The sequence below is a fragment of the Papio anubis genome, chromosome 6 (genome assembly GCF_008728515.1).
Source record: "Papio anubis isolate 15944 chromosome 6, Panubis1.0, whole genome shotgun sequence".
Classification (NCBI taxonomy): domain Eukaryota; kingdom Metazoa; phylum Chordata; class Mammalia; order Primates; family Cercopithecidae; genus Papio; species Papio anubis.
The window spans coordinates 15570871-15584499 of record NC_044981.1 but is presented as its reverse complement, the minus strand read 5'-3'; the positions used below and the strand labels follow the sequence as shown (position 1 = coordinate 15584499).

The following is a 13629-nucleotide window of genomic DNA, read 5'->3' as shown; positions in this document are numbered from 1 at the left end:
TTTTGTAACCAATAGGAAATATATTTTTCATAAAGAAAGAAGAGCTGATATTTAGTATATGAGTCAAAATAAAGAACTTAAAAATATTTACGTGGAATTGTCTAGCTAACAATTAGAAACATGGGCTTGAGATTTGAGAGTCAGCTTACATTCTTCAGGGTGTGGAGGAAGACAGATGATAAACGTGTAAAGAAAAAAGAAGGATAATTTCAGACAATGATATAAACCTTGAAGGAAATAAAATGGAGTGATGGTATAGTGGTAAGGCAAGGGGGGACTGCTTCAGCTAGGGTGAGCAGGGCAGGCCCTTCTGAGAAGATATGTGAGAAGAGGCTTGAATATGAAGGCAGCCATATGAAGATCTAGGACTGTCCAGCTCCAAACAGAAGGAACAGTGGGAACAAAGACCCCGAGTCATGAACAGTAGGTAGGTTTAGAGACAGAGCTAAATGAAAGTATAGAATCTCAACCTTCTAGATTTTTAATCTTTCCAGTGCCACCATAATCCTTAGAGTGCTTATTGAAATTCTCTCACAATAATTAGTTATACTTGAAATCATACATAAGTGTGTAATTTAATTAAAATATTTCTTATTTCCAAATTTCTAGATCCCTTATGCATTCCCCTTCAGTACTTATGCATTCCCCTTCAGTACACAGCATACCATCAGAATTTCTCCAAAAATAGCAACATCTTGAAGAACAGTGATTTTAGCAATTCTTGTTAATTACAAGTGACTCATAATTTTAACATAGTCTTCTGTTGGATTCAAAACCTGCTTAGGGGCATACTGACTCCAGAAACATTTTTCACTGATTTATCCAGACTTTGAAATTTGGTTGTCTCCTAGAACCCACCTCCTGGAAGTTGTGGTCGCTGCTGCTTCTGATGACATTTAGTGCTTATGCATATTTTAAGGGTCCTGATTCTTTTTGCTTTATGTTTATGTATCTATTGTAGTTAATGCCAAGGGACTCTGTCCTTCTTTTTGTTTGTGTTTTTTTGTTTTGTTTTTTGGTAACATTTGGACTATGGACTATATTTAGAAAATCTTTAGAATAAAGCATAACAGATTTATTTAAGAGATTATGGCATATCTGTAGTGGTATATGACCAGTCTATGTTCCAGAGAATAACCTGCCAAACTCCTGAGCTTCAGGAAATGACTGTTCAAGCTCACCTGCCAAGAGACTGGCGAGTTGGAGAGAAGGGGAGATGTGGCAGGAGTGTGGCCCTCAGGCCTAGCTTTGCTGAGCTGAGAACAGGAGAGAAGAAACCAACAGCATTCTTCAGGGTGAAGATGGCTCTGGAACCAGAAGAGAAGATCCAGAGCACCTTCTCCAAAGGAGCCAAGCAGCAGGGCGGTAACTGGCTTCTGCAGTTCTGCAGCGGAGGTCTGTTTGGACGCTGAATGAAAAGGGGGGCAGGAGAACTTTTCCTCAGGCGATGACTTTACAAAAAGGGAGTGGACTTCTGCATCCACTCAGGATGGAGTAACAGGGACCAGATTTATTCTCCCACCTGATACAATGAAAAACCAGGCAAAATAAACGAGAGAAAGTTTTTTAGACACTGGATTTTGGACAAAGGAGGGATGTGATGGTACCTGATAGATAGGAAACAATGAGGTGAACCCTGTGATTGCCTCTGCATCCTGCCTAGAGAGAGTTTCCAGGGTGCAGTGCAGGGAAGTGGACCCAGGCAGAGCCTGGCAGACTCAGAGTTGAAGAGTTAAATCTGGGGAGATCAAGGCAGCTGGAGTTTACAGGACACAGTCCCAGAGAGGAGAGAGTTGCTGAGAGGGTGTCCATGAATATTCACCTGATAATACAGGTGAGAAGACTATCCAAGGCAGGAGGGAAAAAAATATCCAAGAGGATGAGCTAACAGTGCCTGGCACTCACACAGTGCCTCTTCCCAATAGTCAGACTGGGAAAACTCATAATTACGGAGGTGTTGGGAAGTGGACTCGGTGAATTCTTGCCTCAGTAGGATGTGTAATTGGCTCTTATCTGAACACTGCTTCAGACATGCTTAGCAAATCATAAAGCAAGCATCAGAAGGATCAAGCTGTTTCCAAGTAAATTAACTGTATTACAAACAAAGCTCAAGAGTATTTATAGGAATATAAAAATACCTAGCACCAAACAAGATAAATCACAATGTCTGGTATCTAATCAAAGATTACTAGGAGAACATATGGAGGAAGATAACCAGTCAATCTAAGCCATTAAAAACTGACACAGATATTAGAATTAGAAGACAAGGACAGTAAAAATTGTTGTTGTAACTATTCTATTCAAAAAGTGAAGTAGAGACATGGAAAATATAAAAAAGGCTGAAACTTGTATCTCTTTTCTCCATTTTCTCCTTTTACTCCCCCTTCCCTATTAGATGCTAGATTTTAGATGGTTCCCAGGTGGTTAATTGAAAGTAAATTGACATTTTTATTTTATTGTATTTATTACAATGTAATCACATATACTAGGCCAATGACCTCTTGAAAACAGACTAAGAGCTATGAATTTGTTGGCTTCATAAATGTGTAATCACACCTTACATTTTCTTTTAAAATTAAACCTAAGCTTATGAGTTGGCAAGGAATTGAACTTAACAAAATTTTTGCTCTAAAGTGTCTGTTAGAGAATAAATCTTGGCAGTTTCAGACTTCATGTGTAGTCACGAGAACAGATGTAGCTAGAATATTTAACAGTTTATTAGATCCTTGGGTTGACAGTAAATATAGTTTAGGACTGATATTTAAGTTCTTAAAGCTTTATTTTGAACAATGAGTATCTGTTTGCCATTTTTAAGTAATAAATGTTTCTCTAACTGGTTTACAAAGTTCTTTTTGTTATCTCTTTCCCTCCGGTTATGTAAATGACACTCTGGGGTTCATAAAGCTTTTTGTTTTTAAGAGGCAAGAAAACCTAAAGTGTATCTTTGAGGTGGAGAGGAGTGGAGACTAAAGATGTAGCAATCTTGAGAAAAGTTTTTCAAAATTAAGCAAAGCAAAATAATTATTATCCTGGGTTGAAAAATAGATAATCCTTTTTCCAAAGTTAGATTGATTATAGTTTCTACATTATAATTTACAGAGTCTGTAATAACTTTCAGTGTTTTAGAATTCATTTATTACTATTGCGCCCAGCTAATGCTACGGGAGAGGTTTGATCCTGGATTTCAAAGAGAGGGACATTTTCCCCCAAAGATAGCAACATTTTCCTTTCTCTCTGGAAGTTTCCTGTTATGGTCTGTTTAGGCCCAATTTTTTTTCCTTTTCTCTTTCTTTTTTTATTTTGAGATGGAATTTTGCTCTTGTTGTCCAGGCTAGAGTGCAATGGCGTGATCTCGGCTCACCACAACCTCCGCCTCCCAGGTTCTAGTGATTCTCCTGCCTCAGCCTCCTGAGTAGCTGGGATTACAGGCATGTGCCACCACTCCTGGCTAATTTTGTATTTTTTTTTCTTTTTTTAGTAGAGATGGGGTTTCTCCATCTTGGTCAGGCTGGTCTGGAACTCCCAATCTCGGGTGATCCGTCTGCCTCGGCCTAGGACCAATTCTTATAACATATCAGAGAAGTGTATTATTATCATATAAAATAACGTGTTACTTTTGAGGAAGAGAAAATAGAAGTTAACAGTTCTTAAGGGTTAATTCAGGTAGATTTGAGAATTTATTAGTTGATCCCAATATTCCTGCTGTACATAGGTTTTTAAAAGCTAAAAAGTATCCTTTAAAAATTGTTAACATTGGACTACTTTGGGGAGAGTTAAAACAGGATTTTACCTCATAGTGAACCTTTAAGAATATTTCTTAATTAAAATGAATGGGCAAGTTACATGGCATACCACAGTTAAAATATTGTCGAAAAAGAAAGATTGTATCAACATTGTGTAATATGAAAACGTTGTTAGAGAACAAATCTGTGATTCACTTGAAGTGTTTAACGTATGTTTTTCTTAGCTTTTTAAGTAACTAAGGTCCTTGACAAATCAATCTTTATTTACCTGACTTGATACGGTCCTCTCTTGACTTCAACACCAGTATCCTAAATGTTCTTCTCTGCCTCAGATTCATTTTAGTTTTCTTTGTAGATGCTTTAGTGCTGGTGTTCACTTGTGCTGTGGTCTTGGTTGTTGCCTCCTCTCGTTGTGCAGTCCCTGCTTGGGCAAGCTCTTCTGCATCCTTGGCTCATCTGCCGGCCATAAGGTGATCATTATCAAACCACTGTATTCAGTGCAGGTCTCTCTTCTTACCTGCAGAACCAGTTGCCACCTACACAGCTCTTCCTGGACTTCCCAACAGCACCATACCCAAAATGGTCTTCCACAGCAAAACCTGACCTTTTTCTGTTCTAACAAGATTCCATCACTACAGATTTATCCAGGCCACAAATGTGGGAGTCTTCATAATCTCCTCCTTCCTCCTACCGTCTGCTCAGTTCTCAGTCCAGCCCAGTATTTCCTGACTCTGTCTTTGCCTTTCTGTCTTCACTGATCCTTCCCGGAGTTCTAGCCCACATCTTTGTAGCCTGAGTTACACTAATAGCCTCCTAATTAGTCTTCCTGTCTGTAGTCTTGTGTCCCTTCATTTGTATTACTGTTAGAGTGTTCATTTTTTCCCAAAAGCAGATATTAAGATTTCTCAAGGCCGGGCGCGGTGGCTCAAGCCTGTAATCCCAGCACTTTGGGAGGCCGAGACGGGCGGATCACGAGGTCAGGAGATCGAGACCATCCTGGCTAACCCGGTGAAACCCCGTCTCTACTAAAAAATAGAAAAAACTAGCCGGGCGAGGTGGCGGGCGCCTGTAGTCCCAGCTACTCTGGAGGCTGAGGCAGGAGAATGGCGTGAACCCGGGAGGCGGAGCTTGCAGTGAGCTGAGATCAGGCCACTGCACTCCAGCCCGGGCGACAGAGCGAGACTCCGTCTCAAAAAAAAAAAAAAGATTTCTCAAGATAAAAAATGAAATGATGATGGTGATTATAGCTATAGCCTTTATTGAACACTTAATATGTACCAGAGACGTTGCTTAAACACTCTAAATTAACTCAATAGAGGTCTCACAATGACCATTTGAGTAGGTGTACTCTCTTCTCTACCAGTAAGAAAAGAGAGATTAGGGGAGATGAACAACTTGTCAGGAGTTGGAAGTAGTGGTGCTGGGCCAGAACCAAATGTTTCCTGACTTTAAAGTCTCCTCGTATCTTTGATAGTAGACTGCCTCCACACAAAGCTATCTGCACTCTGTGCTTGGGTGCCATGGAGTATGGAAAGGACCTTGCTTCTCTGCATGTATGGACTGGTGTGGGTGATTCAATATAAGGATGGACAAGCAGAGATTTTAGGGCCTGATGTCGCTTGATCAGGAATATATTTGTATGTGGGATGCATGAGTTTTTTTTAAAAAAAAGTCCACCTTCTACTCTATCAGCTATAAATGGCAACAAGCCTGTAAGGATACAGTTTCAGATGGTGGGGCCTGACTGCAGATGGCTGATAAATGACAAGCCATTGATTTGGTGATAATTAATGGCAGCATGGTTCTTTAAGGAATTGGCTAGCCACTAAGAATTTTGAGTAAAAAAATCAGTAACACAGAGTTGATGTAAATTTTTTAAATAGTTTTATAATAAAAATTCTTAGCCAATTAGTTGCTGTGGGCTAGTCACTAAACACCAGTACACCAGTGAAAATAAAAGTGTTTTTTGCAGACTTGTTTTTGAAAATCACGAGATGTCTTCAGGGCTATGTTGGGGATTTTACCTCATGCATATATCAATGATCTTGGCTTTCAACATTAGTTTTTATTCATTTCCTAAAAATAATGTACTTTCCCCGAGCTAAGTAGACCCAGATGTTGCCTGGATGTGTTGGGGTGGCTCTGAGTTTCATATATCTGACTCTGGAATTCTATAGATTTAGTGATCTACTTAAGTAACTTTCTGTTAGGGCTAAACTTGACCCTTGAACTATATTCTGGATGCTGAACATGATACACATGCAAAGTCAGAGAGCTGTGGGTTTTATTCCCAGTTCTGTCACTTATTATCTGTGTGGCCTTCCATCCTCAAGCCCCATTTTCCTCATGTATTAAGTGAGGGGTGATGATACCTACAGTTAGGTAATTATAAGTGATAGGAGACAGTGTGTGTAAAGTGCCTTGCATAATGTGGGGTATACAGTAGGAACTCAATAAACATCCCTTACCCTTATCTCATCTTTCCTTATCCTACTTGCTTCAACCTCTCTTTCTCCAGGCATGGTTTCTAAATTAAATAGATTTTCATGTAAAACAGGTTTAGGGAAGTGATTCTTGCAAGGTGGGATGGAATGTAATCCACATATAACTTAGTGCTGCCAACCTGCCTAGACCTTCATTATCTTTTTTGGAATCCATTTTTCTTAAATTCCAAGTCTTCTTTGTTACCATATCCTTCAGATCGTTTTCAACTTTAAATTCCAAGATTCTGGGCTGGGCATGGTGGCTCATGCCTGTAATCCCAGCACTTTGGGAGGCCGAGGCGGGCGGATCACCGGAGGGCAGGAGTTCAAGACCAGCCTGGCCAACATGGTGAAACCCTATCTCTACTAAAAATATAAAAATTAGCCGGGCATGGTGGCAGATGCCTGTAATCCCAGCTACTCGGGAGGCTGAGGCAGGAGAATTGCTTGAACCCGGGAGGCGGAGGTTGGAGTGAGCCGAGATCATGCCATCGCACTCCAGCCGGGGGGACAAGAGCAAGACTTCATCTCCAAAAATTAATAAATAAATAAATAAATAATACAAGATTCTGGAATCTTATCATCCTGTTACTTTCTTGTCTGTATTTGCCCAAAATAGATGTAGACAGTGTATATTAATAGCATAATAAATAAGGATTTAATGCCATTTTTACAGTGAACTAGCTGCTTTTTAAGGTTTTATTTTGTAGATAATGTTGAAAGTGTTTTGCTGGTTTTGCATAAGAATAAATGACAACAGAGACTTTTAAGGTATAGAGAGTCCTGAGAAAATTCATCTCAAGCTGGAAGGAGGCCCCTCCCACCACCCATCCCCAATCCCCCTCAGACTCTATCACCGGCAGCCCCACCAAGTCTGTAGGGTGGTGCCGCAGGTCTGTGGACTGCTGGGAAACAACAGACCGCTGACTTGGTGATGATGAATGGTAGATGCTTCTTTCTTAAAAGTGGGCTTGTGAGGTCTTTCCCAGGAACAAGCAGTCGCAGTAATAGGTTCTGTCCATCAACCATAGCAAAGGAACACGGTTCAGGAGTGTTCTGTAAAAGAACATTGCTGATCATGCTTAAAACAATTTCCCCTAAACATTTCTACATATGAAGAAAAATGGTAGGTGATTTTGCAGTTGGCATTTTGAATGTTGGTATTTTGTGTTAGCCTTTTATCATAGATTTGTCCTAGGGAGGCAGTTTAGTATTTAGAGAGAGAGTTTGCTTTATCTGTGTTTATGGAGGCATTTATCCAGGAGCTTCTGTCTATTAAGTTTTCATCTTGAGTCTGAACTGGTTGATTTCTACTCATATATAGATTTAATATACTTCTTGTAACATTCCATAGACTTATTTATTAACGTGATTCTTTCATTTTTATTCTCCTTCATAACTCAATCCCTGGAGAGAAAATGATTAAATAATAGCAGTTTCACCCTTTGGAATATGATTAGCTTTTGATCCTGGTGTTATTTCTTGAATGTTTTAGTTTTAGGGTTATGCTAAATTTTGTAAAGGCACTAGCTGAATTGAGTAAAATTTGAAATATGTTAACATTTAAAATGAGACATTTCAATTCTTCTTATTTGGTCTTCTGAAAATACTATTAAACTATGGAAATAAGAAACTCAATTTTTAGAAAATGCAAGCAACAAACAAGTTGCTTCAAATGAGATAATATTTGATCAAACTTTATCAAAAATAAAATATAGTTACAGCAAGGGCCTCTTTGAAGAAGCAGATCTTAGTCATCCTGCAGCCTCAGTACTTTGTAATAATGATTTGCTGACTGTTGGGTCCAACTCTGGGCACGTGTGTGATGCAGGATGGAAGAGATGCAGTCTCTGCACTTCAGGAACCCTGTAGTGTAACTGTAGAGATGACACCTGTACAGACAGAACCACATTACAAGGCAGCACATGAGATGTATAACATTGATCGCGTTTAGTGCTATAGAATTTTTGATAAAGGAGAGATCTCTGATTGGATGTCAATTAAGTCTTCTTGGAAAAGATGAACTTGAAGGCTGTTTTACACTAATTATTATTATTAGCATTTTTATGCTAATAACACAGTTTGAAGAAGAGTGACTAGAACTTAAAACTCCTGCTTACCCATACTTTTTTATGTGGTTAACTGAGAGTATAACTTAATGCTTAGGAGTAAAATATCTGCCATGTTCTCGATAAATGTTGCCCATCGTCATCAGTTACACTGTCCTTGAAAACTCATCAGCTCAGTCCTTGCTTCTCCAGGAGGCCTTTCCTACCAAACCTAAGTGTATGAATTGTCCTCTCTTCTTTATTCCTAGAGAATCCTCAGCATGTCAGTACCAAAGCACTGTAATCTATGGCACTGATTTCTAATTATTGCTTTATTTCTCTGTCTCTCCCACTAAAGTTCCTTAAAGTTATGGAACGTGTGTATCCCAAACCTAGCATTATTCCTAATGCTATTCCTAAATACATTATCATAGTGTCTAAGGCTTAATACATTTTTGTTGAATGAATAATTGAACTCAACCAAGATTATATTTAGTATAGGAAAATGGATATTTATATAAAGTTGATGGCAGTGATGACGGAGAGAAATGGATCCATTCAGGCTATGTTTTGAGATAGAATTGACAAGATTTATTGATGAATTGGTTGGAGAATGAGGGAGATGGATGAGCCAAAACTTGAGAAGCTGGGTAGTGCCATTAACTGAGATAAGTTAGGCTGGAGAAGAACAGGCTGTCTTACAGATGTTTGAGTAGCCTACTCCACTTTTGCATAAAGCTATCAAATGGGCACTTGCATGTGAGTCTGGAGCTCCAAGAAGAGAGCAAGACAGGAAATGTAATCAGGAAGTTAGTAGCGTATGGATGGCATTTAAAGCTAAGGGTGAAATTGGCTTGTGAGCGAATGTAAGCTGAGGAGAGAGGAGGGCTCAGAACCAAGCCTGTAGCACTCCAGCATTGGGTGGTCTGGAAGGATGGAGACAATAGCAAAAAAAACCAAAAAAAAAAAACCAAAACTGAGGAGGTAGGAGAACACTAGAGAGAACTGTTTCAAGAAACCACTAGTTGGCGTCAAATGCTGCTGAAAGATTAGGATGAAAATAGAGAAGTGGTCACTGGATTTGGCAACATGATGATTGTTGGTGGCCTTGATTGCATAGTGGGGAGTCCAGAAGCCAAATTGGAATGAGTTCAAGAGTGAATGCGAAGCAAGGGACTAGGAATCTGTAGGAGTTAAATCCTCGAGTAGGCTGAAGGGGATGGGAATCCCTTCTGCAGCTTTCGGTCTTCCTGTTTCAGCAATTCCCAAACTGAACTCATGCATTGCCCTCCAAAATCTTTTCCTTCTCATGATGCAGACTAGAACTGCCCCGGTTAGCATGCTTGTCTCCTTCCTCTCCTTACCCCATTTAGTCAGATGCCTTGGGCTGTTGAGTCTTCTTTATGATACTTTTCAAATTGGAATCCTTCATTTCATTGTCATTGCCACTTAACATTGCTCTTTCCAAGTATTAATTAGCTCTTCCCCACGTGCCCCCCATGGTTTCCTGAGTACTCACTGCTTTTATTCTCTCCCTTGCCAATATATCCATCCATCACAGCTAGAACGTTCTTCCTAAAATACAGCTTTGCTCATGTTATTCTCCTGCTAAAAATAAAACAAAATATTTTAGCCTGGCACTGAGAACTCTACCTTTTTATGTGAATTACTTTCTCTTCATTCAGCCTGCTGTTCTGAAGTATTTGCTTCAGGACAAGTACTTGCTGAAGTATTGCTGTTCTAAAGTCTGTTTCCTAAATATAACCTGCGTCTTTGGCCTCTGTGACCTCACAGTCACTGCTGCCTGTGACTGACGTGCCTTTCCCTGCCTTCTCTTACATTTTCTGTATTTCCAAATGCTGAGTACCTCTAACAGATGGTGGAGTACACCCTAAAAATTGTGAAATTTCAAGGCTTTCAGTGCTGCTGCTTTACTTCATCAGTTCTTTAAAAGTTCCATAATACTGGTCGGGCACAATGACTCACGCCTGTAATCCCAGCACTTCGGGAGGCTGAGGCGGGCAGATCACCTGAGGTCAGGAGTTTGAGACCAATCTGGCCAACATGGTGAAACCCTATCTCTACTAAAACTACAAAAATTAGCCAGGCGTGGTGGGGAGTGGCTGTAATCCCAGCTACTCGGGAGGCTGAGGCAGGAGAATTGCTTGAACCCGGGAGGCAGAGGTTGCAGTGAGCTGAGACCACACCACTGCACTGCAGCGTGGGCGACAGAGCGAGACTCTGTCTCAAAAAAAAAAAAAAAAGGGTTCCGTAATACTGATTTTTTTCTTTAAACCAATTATTTGTACCACCACTACTTCAAGCAGTCATCTTTTTTAGGAATTGGGTACAGGAATGATTTTCTTTCTGAAGGGAAGTTTCTTGGAAATTTCACTGGCAGTTGTGGAGTTGTGGGTCATGACACTGTGTGACAGAGGATACCCAGAAAATGCTGGGCTTGTCCTCTTCACAGCAGCAGCCAGACGGTTACAGGGTGTGCAGGACGTGTCCATAGGAAAAGCACCCTCCTCAATTGCACACTCACTCATTAATGTATTTAGTAGTAGATGCTGGATTCCTTGTTTTTATGGTTGTTAATATTTGGGGGTAGGAGAAGAACAGTGTGTGTGAAATCATTATTCTGAGTTTCAGCTTTTTAAAACAAGAGAGCCCTTTAGAAATTCTGCTCACAGTCACACATTCTAAAAGAAGAAAATTAGAAGCTCTCTAAAGATTGTAATCATAGAAAAAAAAGAATTGCTCATTAGAATATTGAACTGAGTGTTCCGTCAACTTTCCGCACATCGGGGAATTGCTAATGTGAGGACGTCACTAAGAAGTAGATTGAAGATATCTTTTTGAGATCCTCTTATGATACATGTTGCCTTCCCGTTGTATTCTGGTTTTTATTATTGGGGTATAAAGCAGATTTTAGGCATATGTAGCTTGTACCTAGTTAAGCTTTTAAGAATGAAGTTGATTATTTTATTGACTGAAGGGAAACAACCCAGGGTTTTCTTTTTTTTTTTGAGACAGCGTCTCGCTCTGTTACCCAGGCTGGAGTGCAGTGGCACCTTCTTGGCTCATTGCAAACTGTGCTTCCTGGGTTCAAGCGATTCTCCTGCCTCAGCCTCCCTAGTAGCTGGGATTACAGGCGCCTGCCACCACGCCTGGCTAATTTTTTTGTATTTTTAGTAGAGATGGGGTTTCACTGTGTTGGCCAGGCTGATCTCGAACTTCTGACCTCAGGTGATCTGCCCATCTCAGCCTCCCAAAGTGCTGGGATTACAGGCGTGAGCCACCGTGCCCGGCCACACAGGTTTTTGAAAAAATGGGATTGAAAATTCTTGCATAGTTTTTGAACCATGGTGCTGGATAATTATTATAAGTAGATATTGTTAGGGAAAAAAGGAGTGGGATGACCATCTGATTTAAGAACCTTCACTTTGGCTGTTGCAAGAACATTATCTACTTGGCCTTTCAGTAGGCAGCTTGCCAGTCCTTTCTAGCAGCTGTTTTTTTTTTTTTTTTTTTTTTTTTTTTTTTGAGACAGAGTCTCGCTCTGTTACCCAGGCTGGAGTGCAGTGGCCGGATCTCAGCTCACTGCAAGCTCTGCCTCCCAGGTTTACGCCATTCTCCTGCCTCAGCCTCCCGAGTAGCTGGGACTGCAGGCGCCTGCCACCTCGCCCGGCTAGTTTTTTGTATTTTTTAGTAGAGACGGGGTTTCACGGGGTTAGCCAGGATGGTCTCGATCTCCTGACCTTGTGATCCGCCCGTCTCGGCCTCCCAAAGTGCTGGGATTACAGGCTTGAGCCACCGCGCCCGGCCTCTAGCAGCTGTTGAATGTAGTCAGCTATTTTGGAACATGAGGGGTATTGTAATTAGGTGTGTAGAAAATTGATTTAAGAATTCAAAACATCTCTAGATTTTTAGTAAAACTCTAGAGTGCAAGTAAAAAATAAATGTCTCATATTTTAAGTGGGATAACAGCCTTTATTTCCTCAGAATTACTCATTAGTACTGATAATGAGGAAAAAAATACGTAACTACAAAATTGTGAGGGAAAGCCTCAAAACAACTTGATTTGCTTTCTTTGTCACAAAATGTTTATTTTAATATATATTTTCCCCACTGTACATTTCCCAGGAACCTTTGTGTTTTGGCATCCTTACTTAACATTAACAGAATAATAAACCAGAAGATTCCTGGAGGCTTGGCCCTTTGTGGCAGAATGAGCTGTGCACCTCCATCCTTTGATATGTGCTTTCCCCCTTTTTTCCTTTGCTGTTGAAAGGGAAAACAACTGCTTCTACTTTGGATAATTTTTAACTAATGATCTCAAAAATCCAGTATGGAATATTTATCCATCAAGGAAAAATTGTGTTAAGTGCATTTTATAAACTGGTTCTTATATATATGAGATGGTTCATAGCTGGGATTAAAATGCTGTGTTGTTATAATTGTTTTATTGTTTAGATGAAATTGTTTAGATTATTATTTGGATTCTGGTGGAACTTTTTTGAGCCATTAATAGAAAATAGCAGAAATAACTGAAAATAGTTGGTTTAGGCTCATTGTACTGGTCATTTCAGTAAAGTATAATTGATATGTGAAGATCCAGAAATACGACTGTGGGCATTTAAAGTACATAAATTTTTATTATGATGGAAGAACAGTTTTCATTGGGAAGAGATTTTAAATTTGCATTGTCTTGTCTTTTTTTTTTCCCCCTACAGGAAGGAACTTGAAACCTTCAAAGGTAATTTTGTGTTAATTCTTCACTTTAAAATAGTTGAGAGTTAATTGGTGTCAGATGTTCTCTCTTGATAATGATCAGCGAACTCATTTTTTTAAAATCAGTTTACACAAAAAGTAAAACTTGATACTGTTTTTGTAGGTTTTGTTTAATCACAAGTGGTTTTGATATTCTCTTTAGCACATATACCAAGTGAGAGTTTCTGCTAATGACCTTTATGAATGGTATGTTAGGAAGGTGCAGTGCTAACTTTGAGATTGTTGAGAATCATAGTTTAAGAAGATTCTGGTTTCTCTTGTGCAGTCTGGGCCACGTGGAAAGGGAATGGTGACAAAGATCAAGAGGTGCCCCTGCAATTGACCTTGCAGTCACTCAAACCTCCTGAGAGGTCTTCAGTGCTGGGTCCTGCTCTGCTGCTGTCTTGTGACTTTGGATGAGTCTCTTACCTTTTCAGGCACAGTTTCTCTTTCCATCTGTAAAATTAGAGGCTCAGATGAAATATATTCTGAGATTCCAAAAGCACCCAGCATTACTTTTTACGTTTAGGGAATGCCTGAAGGAGGGACACTAGAGAATGATTCTTGGTTATATTGACCATT

General features: G+C 39.9%; 1 protein-coding gene across 9 annotated transcripts in view; it reads left to right on the top strand.

Moving 5' to 3' along the window:
- DTNBP1 (dystrobrevin binding protein 1) overlaps window positions 1-13629 on the top strand; it is a 150370-nt gene that overhangs the window by 65220 nt on the left and 71521 nt on the right. For all 9 annotated transcript variants that reach the window (XM_031666936.1, XM_003897087.3, XM_009204479.2 and 6 more), the window contains one exon: window positions 13011-13033. In XM_031666936.1, coding sequence (XP_031522796.1) covers window positions 13011-13033 — 23 coding nt within the window. The remainder of the gene's footprint in view (window positions 1-13010; window positions 13034-13629) is intronic.